At 46.8% G+C, this 16,283-nt stretch overlaps 2 protein-coding genes across 3 annotated transcripts in view; one reads left to right on the forward strand and one right to left on the reverse strand.

The window, feature by feature from the left end:
• IPPK (inositol-pentakisphosphate 2-kinase) overlaps positions 1-11,848 on the forward strand; it is a 62,637-nt gene extending 50,789 nt beyond the window's left edge. Inside the window, exons 12-13 of the mRNA XM_002819957.6 lie at positions 6,851-6,930; positions 10,365-11,848. Coding sequence (XP_002820003.4) covers positions 6,851-6,930; positions 10,365-10,590 — 306 coding nt within the window. The 3' untranslated portion in view covers positions 10,591-11,848. The remainder of the gene's footprint in view (positions 1-6,850; positions 6,931-10,364) is intronic.
• Positions 11,071-16,283, reverse strand: part of CENPP (centromere protein P) — a 282,356-nt gene continuing 277,143 nt past the window's right edge. For both annotated transcript variants that reach the window (XM_024252026.3, XM_024252028.3), the window contains exons 6-8: positions 15,020-15,099; positions 13,800-13,891; positions 11,071-13,395 (exon numbers count right to left, since the gene is read on the reverse strand). In XM_024252026.3, the coding sequence (XP_024107794.3) occupies positions 13,265-13,395; positions 13,800-13,891; positions 15,020-15,099 (303 nt within the window). In that variant the 3' untranslated portion in view covers positions 11,071-13,264. The remainder of the gene's footprint in view (positions 13,396-13,799; positions 13,892-15,019; positions 15,100-16,283) is intronic.

Genomic DNA, 16,283 nt, shown 5'->3' on the forward strand with positions numbered 1-16,283 from the left:
AGAGTTTAGTTTCCTAAGAATCAACTTTTGATCCATTTGTACTGTATGATTGTTTTCTGTTTGATTAATTCTTGATCATTTCCTTTTTTCCATTAGGCTAATTTGTTCTTTTTGTAACTTCTTCCTGATGTGCATGCTTATCCAAGTTTCAGCACCTTCTTTGTTCTAAAATGTGCATTTAAAGCTATATAGTCCTCTAAAAATGGCTTTGGCCACATTCCACAAGCTGTACTTTCAATATTCAATTAAAATATACTCTTGATAATGATGAACATTTCTTCTGTGACCCATGGAAACATTTAGAAGGGAATTAATTAGTAAGCATGTGAGGGATCTTGTTATCTTTTTTGTATTGATTACTAGCAAAATTGCACTGGAGTGAGAATAGAGTCTAAGTGATCCTGTGGCATTTGTTGAGATTGCCATTTGATCCTTTGAAATTTTTTGTGGCTTTATTAATTTTTAAAAATACTGCTTCTATGTGTGCTTGAAAAGGTAGTGTCTTCTCGGCTGGGCAGGGTAGCTCACGCCTGTAATCCCAGCACTTTGGGAGGCTGAGGTGGGTGGATCACCTGAGGTCAGGAGTTCGAGACCAGTCTGGTTAACATGGTGACACGGCATCTCTACTAAAAATACAAAAATTAGCCAGGTGTGGTGGTGGGCACCCGAATCCCAGCTACTCGGGAGGCTGAGGCAGGAGAATCGCTTGGACCTGGGAGGCAGAGGTTGCAGTAGTCCGAGATCACACCATTGCATTCTAGACTGGGCAACAAGAGTGAAACTCCATCTCAAAAAAAAAAAAAAAAAAAAAAAAAAGGAAAAGGTAGTGTCTTCTCAAATGTTGGGTGTGGCATTTTAATCTACATGTTAGGCTAAATTGTTTTGTTCAGATCTGCAATCTTAATGATTTTACTGTCTGCTTCTTCCATAAGAAGGATGGCCAGAAACTTTCCATGATCATTTTGAATTTGCCTATTCTTATTTATCTTGAGGCTGTACTGTTAGGTGCCTCAGAGTTAGAACTGTTACATCTTCCTGGTGAATTAAAATTTTCATTTTGGTGTCATTTACCATTTCCTTTAAATTTTTTTTATTTTTTCTTTTTACCATCACACAATATGTCCATGTAATCATTTATCATTTTCAAGTGTCCCTTATCTCTGGTTATACTTTTTGTTTCCTTGGACTGATTGTAATGGAACTTCTCTAGGTTCTTTGGTTTCATATTTGCACTATGTATCTTTTTCCATCCTTTCATTTTTAACCTTCTTTTTTTGTATTTAAAATGTGGCATATAATTGGGTTTGGCTTTTTATTCACTCTGACATTGTCTTTGTTGTTTTATTAGACTTACACTAAAGCTTAAACTTTAAAAAATTTTTCTTACCTATTTTAGTTTTCTTTTTTTTTTTTTGAGATGGAGTCTCACTGTCACCAGGCTGCAGTGCGGTGACACTATCTTGGCTCACTGCAACCTCTGCCTCCTGAGTTCAGGTGATCCTCCTGCCTCAGCCTCTTGAGTAGCTGGGACTACAGGCGCCTGCCAACACACCCAGCTAATTTTTGTATTTGTAGTAGAGACGGGGTTTCCCCATTTTGGCCAGGATGGTCTCCATCTCTTGACCTTGTGATCCTCCCGCCTTAGCCTCCCAAAGTGCTAGGATTATAGGCGTCAGCCACCGTGCCTGGCTCTATTTTAGGTTTCTATTTCTTTTCTCTCACAGTCTTTTGGCTTATTTATTCATTTATTTATTTTTTTGAGATGGAGTCTTGCTCTGTTGCCCAGGCTGGAATGCAGTGGCACGATGTTGGCTCACTGCAAGCTCCACCTCCTGGGTTCACGCCATTCTCCTGCCTCAGCCTCCCAAGTAGCTGGGACTTCTGGCTTATTTTTTATTCATCATTCCATGTCCCTGCTCTGCGTGGAAGTTGTAGAGGCCTTTTTTTCTAGTGGTTATTTTAGTTATTACCAGCAAGCAGTTGACTTATTAGAGTCTAATATTATTTAGTACTTTTACCCTCTTCTTGGACAAGGCAAAGTTCTTAGAGTACATTTTACTGCTGCTCCTGACTTATATTGTTGTTGTTGTTGTGTATTATTTTAAACTCAAGGAGACATTATTTTTTTTATTACAGGCATTATTCATTTACCCATGTATTTATTTCCTGCATTGCCCTTCATTCTGTCCTGTATCTCTGAGTATATATATATATATATATATATATATATATATATATATATATATATGGGATCATTTTGTTCTTGTCTGAAGAGCACTCTTTAATATTTCCTTTAGTGTAGGTCTGCTAGTGATGAGTTCTTAATTTTTGTTTCATGATATGTATAAATGATATTTTTGGAGGCTTTCTAGAATCTGTGGCTTGATGTCTTTTTTTCATTTTAGGAAAATATTAGCCTTAATTTTTTCTTGTTTTGCCCATTTCCTGTTTTATTTATCTTTAATTTGTATTTATCTTTATTTTAATTTTTGTAAGAGATGGGGTCTCTGTCACCCAGACTGGAGTGCAATGGCATGATCATAGTTCATCATAGCCTCAAACTCCTGGGCTCAGGTAATCCTCCTGCCTTAGCCTCCTGAGTAGCTGGGACTACAGAAGCATGCCAGCATGCCCATCTTTTTAAAATGTTATTTTATTTTTTAAGAGATGAAGTCTTGCTATGTTGCCCAGGCTGTTCTCAAACTCAAGGCCTCCTGCCTCAGCCTTCCAAAGTGCTGGGACAGGCGTGAGCCACTGTGCGTGGCCTTTTTCCCCTTTTCTTTTGGATTCTAATTACAAGTATGTTGGACACATTCTCCTAATTTTCTATTTCTTGTAGCCTTTGCTGTATATTTTCTAGATTGTATCCTTTCCATGCTTCATTCTGAATATGTTTTTGTGGTCTGTCTTCCAGTTTAGCAATTCTCTTTAGCTTTCCCATTTTCTTACCTTCTGCCTTGTTCCTTGACCCCGAGTTATTACCTCTCTTTGTCCAACTCGTATCATCAGGTAACTCCGTTTAGAAAACTAGTTAATGTGGTAGTGTTATGCTTCCTAAATAACATTTGCATTTTAAAAAGAGTGAATAATGTGGGAATTGCAGGTGTTTTGGAAGAAACAGTGGAAGAGATTTCAAACTCTTCAGACCATAGTAGTCAGCTGCCTCCTCAGCTTATGCCAAAGGTTGGTTTTGCCAGTTCTCCACCTAGAGCTACAGCAAGGATAACTGTTCCCTTCTTGTAACCCTAGCTATACCACCACGAGGGGAACCACAATTAGGAGAAATGCTAGTTGGTCTTCTGTCAATCATTGTTACATTGATTGAAATTATCCCCATCCAATCTGCATGTCTTCAGGTTTTTCTCATCTGCTGTTTAATCTGTTGAATTCTTAATATCTATTTCTGCATCTTTTTAGTTCTAGAATCTCTGATGATTCATTTTTATCATTTCCAGTTCTCCCTGAAGTTCTCAGTTTTGTCTTATATTCTTTGATACGGTATGTGTGTCTGGCACCTCCAATAGTTGGAATCCATGCATGTGTGTTTCTTTCCACTATTGTGGGTTTTTCTTTTTTCATGGCATCTTTTTCTTTTAATAGACTTTTGTTTTTTAGAGCAGTTTTAGGTTCTCAGCAAAATCAAGTGGAATGTGTAGCTTCCCATAGACCTTCTCCCCCATTGTGGTTTTGTTTTTGCTGGTTTCCATTCATGTCATCTTTTCTTGTGTGTGCATAGTTTTGCTTGTGTGCTAGAAATTGTATTCGAACAATTATTTTAGAAGTAACTTGAGGCCTAGGATCATACCTTCTTCCAGAGAGAATTTTAGGTTTGCTTCTATCAGCGGCCTGGGAAACACTAGCAGCTGGAGTCATTTTAATCCAGTTTTGATGGTTTGGTCTCTTTGAAGTAAAACTGAAATGTCGACTTTGGCTCACTTCTACCCTTTTTTTTCTTTTGAGACGGAGTCTTGCTCTGTCGTCTAGGCTGGAGTGCAGTGGCGCGATCTCGGCTCACTGCAAGCTCCGCCTCCCGGGGTCACGCCACTCTCCTGCCTCAGCCTCCCAAGTAGCTGGGACTACAGGCGCCCACCACCAAGCCCGGCTAATTTTTTTTTTTTTTTTTTTAGTAGAGATGGGGTTTCACCATGTTAGCCAGGATGTCTCGATCTCCTGACCTCATGATCTGCCCGCCTTGGCCTCCCAAAGTGCTGGGATTACAGGCGTGAGCCACTGTGCCTGGCCTCACTTCTACTCTTAAAAGGGCAGTATTTTGGGTACTAACCCAAAGAAGGGGGGTCATGATGGTTACTGTCCCCATAGCCCTGAAGGTTGGTTAAAAGTTCCTCTCAGCCAACAGTGGAATTATCACTACCCTCTCTTGATAAAGCAGACCCAGATACCTTTTGTCCTTCCCTATTCTAGCAGTTCTTCCCTGGCTTGTTAGCTCTGCCTTCAAGGAGACATTTTGTCTAGCTTTTTAAGTTGGCTTCAGCAGTTGGGTTAGCCTCAACCACCTAGTCTAGCATTACATGAAGTGGAAGTCTAACCTCTTCATTTTATGACACACATTCACACACACACACCAAAATCTGATACCAAAATCTGAGGATGCTCAAGTCTCCCAGTTAAGTCCTCCATATCTGCAGATTCTGCATCTGGAGGGCTGTGTGTGTGTGTGTGTGTGTGTGTGTGTGTTTGTCCCCATCTGATGACTAGAAAATATTTCATTGTTGTAATTTGCATTTCCTTGATTTTAGTAAGATCGAACATCTTTTCATATATATATATATTCCTTTTGTCAATTTATGTGGTCCACTTTTGGGGGTAGTTTTCTTTTTTCATATTGATTTCTAACACTTTATATATTCTTAACATTGATAGTCTGTTACATGTTGCAAATATTTTCTCCCAGTCTTTATCTTTTGCCCTTGAATTATGAGTGTATTATATAAAAGCTTTTTATTCATTCATTTCCTTATTTATTTGAGACGGGGTCTTGCTGTGTTGCTCAGGCAGGTCTTGAACTCCTGGGCTCCAGTCAGTGATCCTCCCTCCTCGGTCTCCCAAAGTGCTGGGATTACAGGTGTGAACCACTACACTTGGCCCTGCTAAGGCTTTTTAATTTTATGTTTTCTTTCTTTCTTTTTTTTTGAGACAGTTTCGCTCTTGTTACTCAGGCTGGAGTGCAATGGTGCGATCTTGGCTCACCGCAACCTCCACCTCCCGGGTTCAAGCAGTTCTCCTGCCTCAGCCTCCCAAGTAGCTGGGATTACAGGCATGCGCCACCACACCCGGCTAGTTTTATATTTTTAGTAGAGACAGGGTTTCTCCATGTTGGTCAGACTGGTCTCAAAGTCCCGACCTCAGGTGATCCACCCACTTCAGCCTCCCAAAGTGCTGGGATTACAGGCATGAACCACTGCGCCCGGCAATTTTATGTTTTCAAATCTGAGAGTCCTTAATGGGTTCTGGGTTTTGCCTCTTAGAAAGGTTTTTGCAGTACACTAAGGATGTGGTACATGTTTTACACTTCTTTCTTATATTTAGTAATTCTTTTGGACTGGGATGTTTGTGTACTCTGGGAAATAGCTAATTTCCTAGCTAACTGAATAGAGTGTAAGGATAGGAGCTGTTCATTTCCATCTTCTGTGAAAGGTTTTCTCAGGCCCCAAGAATAGTGTGCGGGCCTGAGCTAAATCCGTGCTTTGAGGTTCTCCCCACTCCCTCCCATCCAGTCCTGCCCTTTGGAAAGTGCAGCTTGGATGTTTTCGAAGGCCAGATCCTCCAGGTTATATGCAATTGAGGGGAGCAGTTAAAAGGGAGACAGGAGATGATGGTCTGTCATCAGTACAAATATTGAGGCCAGTGATGTGTGAAGCCCAATTCCTTTTTTTTTTACAACTGTTTATTTTTGTGAAAGCGAGAGCTATGCCATCTAAAACAATCCAAACCATATATGAAAGTCCAAAGAAGGAAGAGGAGAGAGTGCCTCACATTCTGCTCTGTAGAGGAGACAGTTGTGAGCATTGTGGTGGCTGTTCTTCACCTTTCTCCCTGCCCGCGTCACACACATATGCACGTGTACGGCTTCACGTATGTCGACACTGATAGTGTGGTGTGTGTTGAGCTGTCTCTGGTCAGTATGGACAGACCCACATAGCTTGGAGCATGTGTTGAAGAGTGCAAATGTCAAGCCAGCGTACCGGGTTTGAGTCCCTGCCTTGCCATTGACGAGCAGGGCACGACGGACAAGTGATCTCTGTGTCTGTTGCTTGCCTGTAAAGTGGGACGCCGGCCGTGCTGCCCTGTCGGGCTGCTGTGAGGGTGAAGCAAGTTAATAACACACGCACAGCCTGTAGAAGGGTGGCCATCTGCCATTGTCTCTGGTGGCTGTATGACGTTCTGGAGGGAATGTCGTTCTAAGCGATGCCTTGCTGAACACCCCCTGCACCCTTGCAGGTGTCGAGTGATGCTCACTTGATACTCTGAGTGTGGCCAACATGTGGGGCTCAGGTGGCTTACTGCTTTTTCTTCCAAAGGCCGACTGTGGTGACCTTGCTGAAGACAGATCATCCCTCTCAGGGTCTGGAGTCGGGGTCCCACACTGCTTGCCGTGAGAGGTCAGGGGGCAGTGCTGGCCTCTGAGCAGCCCCGTGGCGCTGAGGGCTGGTCCAGGTGCTCTCACAGGGTGACCTCCTGACGCCCCTGCTCACCGTGGCCCTCGCTCCTAATCCCACCCTTAGGTTCTGAGGCAGGAAGCAGTTCCCGCACTTGGCTACTGGGAAGGAAGGTTGTGTTGGGGGCAGAGGCTTCCTGTGTGACCTGGAGGTGATCTTTCCCACCCCTGCAGGTGCAGCAGTACCGCGTCGCCATGACTGCCAAGGACTGCTCCATCATGATTGCGCTGTCTCCCTGTCTGCAGGATGCCAGGTGAGGCCGCCACTGCAAGGCATGCAGCCTGGGTCTAACGGGGTTTTATGGACAGTTGGTGAATTGTTAATAGGATAGTTGGTTTCCCCATATTTAGAGACTCCATGACGGAGTGACATAACTTCCTTGGCCTATGTGACATCATGGGGCTTACTAACTCTCGCCCTCTAGAAGCTTGTAATTCAGTCGAAAGACAGATTTATGGAGAATAACTTAAAAGGATTGTTAGTACATTGAAAGTTACTGTTTTCTAAGAAAATACTCCCAAGAGCTCAGAAACAGTGTGGACAGTGAGCTGCCCATTCCATTCCCTCAAAGAAAGCCAGCCCCTGAGATGTGTGGGTACCTGTGGCCCTTGTTCCTCGGTCTCCCACAGTGCCAGCATGGCACACCTGCCTTTTTACCACCACAGTCATTTGAAAGCCTGTGAGGCGCGCATTCATTCTTCTGCTTCCTCTTCTGAATAACCAGCCTATGTGCCGCCCCTCTCCCTAATGTCACTAGTTTTGTCCAGTCCCCTCTGTTTCTGGGAATTCAGGATGAAACTGATAATCTGATAGTCGTTAGACAGCATCTCCATCACCGATCTTCAGGGGTGCCAAACTCTGCACCCGGTATTTGCAGAATGTTCCACATTCTTCTAACATGTGTTCCTGGGTCAAGATGACCTTGGTTGCTGGCTGCCAGCCACTCATTTTCCCGGTGCTTTTGAACTAAACAGTTCCCAGGATTCCTGTTCCCTGGCAGGCACAGAATTGTTTACTTTCCAATATGAAATACTGAGGAACATTATAAGGCGTAACTGAAGTAGAAAAAAGGTTGTTCTATTTAGTTGAAAACTCCTATTATCCCCTAAGGAAATACCTACAGGGCTAAGTTATGAGTAATTCCTTAGCTCGATTAAGCTGGTGGTGTTCGATGAGAGAAAACCCACGAAGATACCACTGTTCAGCAGCCCCCCGGACCAAGGATGCAGCTGGGCAATGGAAATGTGCTTGGATGCAGGGTGCTCAGGTGGGCTGTGAAAGGCCGCTGAAGGACAGACGTGTTACTCACCTCGTCTAGCACCTGGGAATCTCTTAGTGCCTGGTCAGTGATGTCAAAATGGAAACCCAGCACACGGGGAAAGCTGAAGGCCCAGGTCCTTACGACCAGCTGCTCAGCAGAAACGACACTGGGAGGGGAGGGGAGGGCGTGTCCTGAAGGCACTGAGCCACATGGCTTCTCAGACCTAGGGTGCAGGCACCGGCACCATCCTGCACAAAGCACTCTAGCCAGGCCTTTCTCAACAAAAGGAGAGGATCTCAGAGAAGGCTTCTCCTCTGAGAACATGGCGTGTGGGGCTAGGCCTGCTTCCAGGAAGGTGCGCGCAGTGGCCGCACCTGTGAGGTTCCAGTAACTGTGGTGCTCTAGAGGCCTAGGGACAAACTAAGGCTGGGATTTATCATGAGTCATCTTGGCGTCTTGAGATGCCTGGTAGACCTGAGACTAAATTTAGATCCCTAGACTTTTAATTTGCAGCTCACAGATAGATTGACCACATTTAAACTTCTTACACCCCCTAAAATAAAGGCTTCTGCAGCTCTGCACTTTTTCTGCCCTGTCATAAAGGAAAATGTCTCAAGTTGTATCTGCCTTCCTGTCGCTGCAGAGCTTTGTCCCTTTGGGAATTTGGAACTGTGGAGAGAGCTGCCACGGCTTCCCGGCCTAAACCCTGCTGCTCCTCTCGACCTCCCATTTGAAACACGGTGCGCGGCCTTGGCTTTTCCACCCCGATCCCCAGCACCCTTGGAGGCTGCTGGTCCCCCGGTAACCCCCAGCGGGTCAGTGTCCTGGAGAACGGCCTTCCAGGCAAGGGCAGCCCCCCTGCAGCCAGAAGGCCACCTGAGCCTCATTCTCCAAGGCTGCTAGAGGGCACACTTGTGGCACAAGGGACAGGTGTGTCCCTGGGGCCTCTTGCCCAGTCTTGGCCTTCGGGGTGCTGAGGGGGAAGAAGAGCATTTCTGTGTCAGGAGCTGGTGCCCGCTGGTCACTGCCATTGGTTCCCATGGAGCTAGCTTGTGGTTGACCCAGGTAGTCAGACCCTCCCCGGGAGCTGCCTGGAACATCCTTCCTGTCTTTACACCCATGGTCTTGTCAGGTGCTGCTTCTGAGAAATTGGGGTGTCCTTTAAAATATGTAGCCCTAGTCACAGGCTGGGGATGTGACTGTTCCAGCCCAGGTGCACCAAGCTTGGGTCTCAGGCCTCAGAACTGAGCAGTACCTTGGGCTTCTGAGGTTCTCCCAATAAAATGTGGCCCCTTGGGATGAGCTGCAGGCACATTCCAGCTTCTGGAGCGAGACTCATGACCTTAATTTGTAAATGAGTTATTTGCTGTTTACTCTTCAGGTGAGAATAGTTACTTACCCCAGCAGCTTAGTCAGGGATTCGTTTTTCCTACAAACAGGACTCTGGGGCAGGGCAGCAGTGAGCGCCAAGGCCGTGGTGAGCAGCGTCAGAGCAGGGACGTGCTCATCAGTATTTCCTCTCCTCAGCAGGAGCTTTTGAAGTTGGGGTTTGGCTTGTTGATTTCTAAATCTCGAAGAGTAGTAAACATTGGGACACCAGAACCCAGGATACTTCTCTTGGGCTGAACTGAGCTTAGGTCATTTGTTTAGCCAGTGTCTTGAGTGCTGTGTGCTGAGTGCCCTGAGACGAAAAGCGGGACACATAGCAGTCAGAGCTCAGGACTCGGAGTAATCCTAAATGTGTTTTTCAGGGCAAATAATTAATCACATCTTGTTATAAGCACACGACTTCTGATGTTAAAACCACAAAACTAAGCCCTGAGAAGCAAAATACAAAGGACTGAAGATAAAATTTGAGAATAAAATGAGAAACCAGATCTCTTCAAATGTGAACCAAAGGAGCTTGCATTTCTCAGCAGACAGGAGAGGCAAAGAAGGAGAAGGCTTGTCGACATTTCATCCATTTGGCGCTGGAATGGCCAGACCTACTTTTTACTTTTTCTTGGGTTTTGTAATACTTGGCTCATGATAAAGTGATTTTTCAGCGTTCGTTTATACCACTGGGCTGGGGGAACATCGCTCACATGTTCCACATAATTACTTTTCCATCTTTCAGTCCTTTAACCCTCTCTCGCCTGGTATGGTGGGGTGCACTGGCCCGAGGAAGCTTTGCACGCTGGTGCACACAGCCGGCACAGACAGCTGTCACACGCACAGATCACAGATGCACAGAACGAGTGCTCTTTGTGAGCTGGGGTGTGAGGCCATTCACTTCTCTTTTAAAAGAGATTGATTTATCTAACTTTGCAGAAGTCAAAGAAAAAACATAAAAACATACTAGTTGAAAGAAGAAAGGGAGAGAGAACTGGAGGGAGGGAAATGAATGGGAGGCTTGTGTATCCTGAAATGGTATTTTTTACTTGCAGCTCTGATCAAAGGCCTGTCGTCCCTTCATCGAGGTCCAGGTTTGCCTTCTCCGTGTCTGTGCTGGACCTTGACCTCAAGCCTTACGAGAGCATTGCCCATCAGTATAAACTGGACGGCAAGATCGTCAACTATTATTCAAAGACTGTACATGCCAAAGACAATGCCGTGATGTCGACTCGGTTCAAGGAAAGCGAAGATTGCACATTAGTTCTCCACAAGGTCTAACTCTTTCCCTGCAGTGTCTTTGAAACTTGAACATAGAATGTGAAGGCTGAATGATAGAGATATTTTCTGTTGTGTTGGGTGACCTTTGGTTGTGAATGTTTTTGCTTTTAACCCCTTTTGAGGTGGGATTGCCTCTTGGAGACATGGAATTGAAGAGCACTAGAAACATCTTCCTGGACAAGGAATGTAGGACGTGAGTGCTGTGTCCCAGGAAGCTGCTCACACTCTTAAAATGGAAGTGTCCGTTAAGCCCTGGGAAGACCTTCTGGATAGTTCTTCCTTCCCAACCAGGGCTCATGTCTGATTCTCTAATGCGAAAAGCCTTATTCTAAGACCCAAGGTTTGGATCTGCTACCACCAGACTCCTAACATAGAAAACTTGAATTGTCACATACATTTTACAGTTTGGACTTTTAAGAAAACATGGATACTACTGGAACTTCCCCTAGCTGAGTTACATGGTCACTTTTTCAGTGCAAGCCACATATCAACACAGGTTTTTAGGTGGTTCCCTGCTGCACAGCGTGACCTCGTGGTCGTGCAGATGCCGATTCTGAGCAGTGTAGACTCAGGGTCCCTGTGGAGGTGCTGAAGCCCACAGTTCCACACAGGGCAGCAGGGAGCGCAAGACTCAGGTCAGGATGGACACCACTCATGCGAGCATTGACCTTTTTTTTTGCTTTACAATTTAATCTTTCACATGAGGGGGAGATGAGCTGTTCTTTCCCACTAAAAATTGCTGCTGTAGAAGAAGTTGGAGGTGGAGCTGTGACTGGCTGAGCTGCTGTGGCCGGGCTGGGCAGTGTGCCCCAACAGCTCAGTGCTTTCCTGACACTCCAGTGTCCTGGGTGGTTGAGGAGCGAGTTCTCTCTTCCTCCCTCAGGTTTGCCTTGAGACGTGTTGCGTTTTTGGGCCCCGTGGCCTCTCCCTGTCAGGCTGCCACAGGCCCTGCTTCCGGAAGGTGAACAGCTCCTGGCTGCTGCCGAGAGGGTTCTCGTTGGGGTCACCAAAGTGTGCCCGGCTGCTATGAAAAATGTTGGGAATCTTGGTTTCAGTTTTTTATTCTATGCTAGGTTGTACAGACTTATTTATATCATCGTTTTGAGGGACTAATGGAGGCTTATTGTAACATATAATATTAGTGAAACCATGGAATTATATGAAAATGATACATAAGAAATAAGGAAACTATTTTGCTGATTGTAAATTTTTGTGGGAAATTTTGTGATAACTTGAGAATTATACTTGTTTGAATCAAGGCAACTCTTCTAGAATTTATTGTTCAATTCTGTCATATTTACTTCTAATTCTACACTCAGAGGTGCAAAAAGATACTTATATAACTGGACACTTTTACTGTTTTCTTCTCACTTCGAATGACACTGTCTCATACACACGGGTCCTGTGTGCTGGGATGGGGGCTTTGGTGAAGTGCACGGAGCTCACGGATGAGCCACAGGCTCTGGGAAGCATGGAGGTAGTGGCCGTTGAGTACTGTCTTGACCCAAGGGAGTTCACTGTTGCTGGGCTGGGGCTGGGGCTGGGGCAGCCTTGTTTGGGATGATTTTGCCCATTGTCACGGTGTGTGGAGGATGCTGGGTCCTGGGTTCAAGTGCACATGTGAGGGAACCCCAGTCCGTGGGAAGGTGGGCTGGGCTCCCTAGGTCCTTCAGGGCTGCAAGAGTTATTGCCTAGCACAGGGCCCAGACAGGGCTGGACTAGACACGATGAAAACAGCCTGTATTTGAGGGAGAAGAGAAAACAGATGGAGACCCCCACTCTGTCTGGTCTTGGTCTTGGCTCCCACCAGCCCGGGCTGTGAGGAGCCCCTGAGCCACGGGTGCCACTGCTGTGGATGCGTTTCTGGCCCGTCCTGGAAACTGCTGCTGCGTAGTCATGACGGCCCTGATTGATTGGTTTGAGACAACATGCGTTCACAGATCTTAACAATGCTAAATGGGCGACTGATGAGGTCATGGTTCTTACGGCACATCCGGGACGATCGATATAGCACTTAGGCTATGCAGGGGGTCTTTCATAAAGGACCTCATTCCTTGCGTCCCAGCCCAGGAACAGTGCTGTCTTTGCTGTCTTAGGCCATTCTTGTTATTAAGCTGACAGCTCCACTTTCTTGTGGAAGACCAAGAACAGCATGAGGACTTGCTGAGACTGCCTCACAGTGCCACTGTGCGGACCGGGGGAGGCAGGGAGCGAGGGTGTGGCTCCCCTGGGCTAAGGACAATTTAAAGATGAGGCGCCATAGGCATCCGTCTCCAGAGCCCCCAGGAGGCAGGAACCAGGATAAGGGGGGCTTTTCCCAGCTGAGTAATGTGGCCACCATGTCCAAGGTGGACTCGGTGTGAGGCTGCGGTGGGTGGGGGGATGGGTCCTCCCCACACATCTGAGGACACACAACCACTCGGTACATTTTCTCAGATGTTAAGCTTATTTTTATAAACCACATTGTACATGTCACTTTTATTTGGCATTTTATACTTAACTAGTTGTATTTATTTTTCATGTCATGAGAGTTTCCATATAATGTGCCATAACTGCATAGACAGCATGTCTTCAGAGTGTCGTTTCTAAGCAGAAAATAGCAAATGTTTATATTGAATAAAATTGTATGTTCCTCTGCGCAGCATCTTCATCCTCCACGTTCACTGTTTTGGAACTAGTTGTTCTCCTCTGCACAAAGCGATTTTATCAGGCTTTCCAGAGCAGCTTCGATTCCAAACAGTCCTACCAGGGTTCGGAAGCTGAGAGGAGCAGTTTCTATGGCTCTGTTCTTGTCCAGCTCCAGGGCTATAAAGAAAACATTAAACCGGGTAAGAAACTTCAAGGTGGCAGCTTTTGGTTTTTTGTTTTCTGCTGGCATGGACCTCACCAAGACCCTGCCCTCCTCCCGACTGGCCGCATGGGATGGGACATGCTAGTGGCGGGCGAGGAGACGGAGTGAGTGGAGGCCTCACCTACGGCTCAAGGCATCTTCCCTGTGCATTCAGCCTGGGAGGGCCTTGGGGCAGCAATCCCTTTTCATGTTCTTTTTGAGTGATTATTGATAAAAATATTTAAAAATTGATAGACAAAGTACATTAATGAGATTTCCAATTTTTGATTCTTGCCCTTTGAAACCCAGAGGAAACAGGCAGGCGGCTTTGCTGGGCATGTTGAGAAGTCACCTACAGCAGCCACACCCAGGGCCCTACCTCGCTGTGGGACTTTGGTGAGAAGATCCAGCTTTGGAAAAACCTTCCCGTCTTCATCTATTTGTATCCTCCAAACAATGACTAATTCAAACCTGAAAAAGCGGTAAAACATGTCATTATGTGCTTTTTGAAATCTGGCGAAAAGATTAGCAACCATGAGTCACACCTGGTCTCCATTTCCCCATGCTGGGCTCCCCTGCTAGAAACCCCAACCCACAGCGAAGAAGAGGCACGGTCAGTAGCACAGGCAAATGGAACCAGGACCACAAGAAGGTGCTGCTCTGTCCCCACTGCATTGGCAAACATCAGTAGGCCAATACCAGTGAAGTACAGAACATGGAGCAACAGAAACTTCAGAATTACTGGTGGGAGTAGACATGGACAAGCCACTTTGGAAATAATCTGGCATTGACAGTAAGCTGAACATGCATCCATGCATGACACAGGAATTTCATTTCTAGGCAGTTGAGCCCAGGAGAAGCTTATGTACTGTGTGCCAGGGCGTGTGAGCCAGAACAAAGAAGCCACATGCTCCAGAGCTGAAGAGTGCAGCAAGACGCTGTGTATGATCCCCTCCGGGAGGATGAGCAGTGAAACTGCACTGCAGCTGCTCATGACCCTGGAGGAGGTGAACGGTGACAAAGGCAAGTCCCAGAAGCCTGCATAAGGACCACATGATTTTAAAGCTTGGAAACCAGTTGAGTTGAGGCATTCACATACAGGTCATAAAAGCACACCCAGATGGATACATGTCCACACATGCACAGCCAAGGGAAGAGGATGGAGAACACGTCACGGGCCAGGGTGGCACCGGGGCTGGTGGAGGGATCAGCTGTGCTGTCAGGGCACTAAGCCTGTCCTGTTTCTTCTCATTGCTTTGGGGTTTTCCACTCACCCCTGGCTTCCTCCCTTCGATTTCTGAAGTAACAGCAGATCCACAAGCATCTCCACTTTCTCCCAGCCTCCTTCCTTGACCCCATAAGTCCTGGGGTGGGCCCCAGGACTGGCGTTTTCCCCCTGCGGCCCAGCACATCCTCCAGAGCTCCAGCTCCCCGCACCCCCACGCTGGGCATATCTGCTGGGACCACTGATTCCTCCAACCGACAACCTTTAGTTCTTGGTTAGGTGGTTTACTACTTAGAATCCTACTTAGGTGGTCTCCTACTTGGAATCCTTGTTTGAACAGGAAATGGGAGGCCCCGTGGCCTGTGCAGGCTCACCCTGGCCGGCTGGCACTGCGGATCCCCATGGAGCAGGAGGAGGGCCCCTCTGAGAGGTACACGGCATCTGGGTACTTTTCCTGCATGGGGAGAAGAAACGGTTAGACAGATCCACTGGTAAGGAGAAAGGGGCCGTGGGAAGGGCATGGGGCACCATTCCAGGTGTCTGGCGAAAATCAGGGTCCGAGTGTTCGCACAACATCCATGGGTGCCGACTGCCCCTCCTGCCCTTGCTGTCACACACGTCCGCCCCACTGTAGGTCTCTCCACAGCCTCCAGGCTCCCATGACTGCTGCTTCCCCATCATGAACATTGTACATAACCTCCCTACAGCTGTATTCTCATTTCACAGGTTTCCCCACACCCCTTCCATCTGGGATGGCTCCTTGGTCTGCCCTTGTCCGTCACAACCCGGACGGTCTGGGGAGGACTGGTCAGAGGATTCCCCAAGTGGATGCGTCAGGCTCCTTGCTGGAAAGCAGCTGTTTTCTCACGGTTTTAGCATCTGACCTGAAAAGCCCTTTGAGCTGAGGCTCCATGAGGGCTGTGGCTGAGCCTGGACGCCCCTCGCCTGTCCATCCTCAGGACTCACCCCAGTGGTGTCCAGCCCATACACCGTCCTGGGCATGGGCAGGAGCCCACCCTGGTGCCCTCACTATGCCCAGTGGTAGCGCGGCTCCCACTGTAGTAAGGGAAAGGGCCTACCTTGGTGAAAGTCAGCTTCATGATGAGATGGCATTTTATGGTCAAAAGCCTCCTCCCAAAAGCAGGGAAATCAAGTGGAATCTCACAGATTTCTAGGCTTGCAGTTCTGGGAGAGTCTGGTTTCCCCCATGCGCTATGAAAATTCTGGACACGTCTGCTTGTTTCTGTTACTGACAGCAGGACCCGGTAGCCTCTAGCTATCCCAGAACCGACCCACAAATTTAGATCATCAAACCACAACACAGTTTGCTTACTGGAACCTGAACAGATGATGATACCTATTCAAAACCGATAAGAGTAATGGTGGCCCTATCCTCTCAGTTCTTAAAAACTTGTCTTTTTGGGCCGGGTGCAGTGGCTCACGCCTGTAATCCCAGCACTTTAGGAGGCCGAGGTGGGTGGATCACGAGGTCAAGAGATTGAGACCATCCTGGCCAACACAGTGAAACCCTGTCTCTAGTAAAAATACAAAAATTAGCCGGGTCTGGTGGCACGCGCCAGTAGTCCCAGCTACTCAGGAGGGTGAGGCAGGAGAATCGCTTGAACTTGTGAGGCAGAG

Source organism: Pongo abelii, chromosome 13 (assembly GCF_028885655.2).
Source record: "Pongo abelii isolate AG06213 chromosome 13, NHGRI_mPonAbe1-v2.0_pri, whole genome shotgun sequence".
Classification (NCBI taxonomy): domain Eukaryota; kingdom Metazoa; phylum Chordata; class Mammalia; order Primates; family Hominidae; genus Pongo; species Pongo abelii.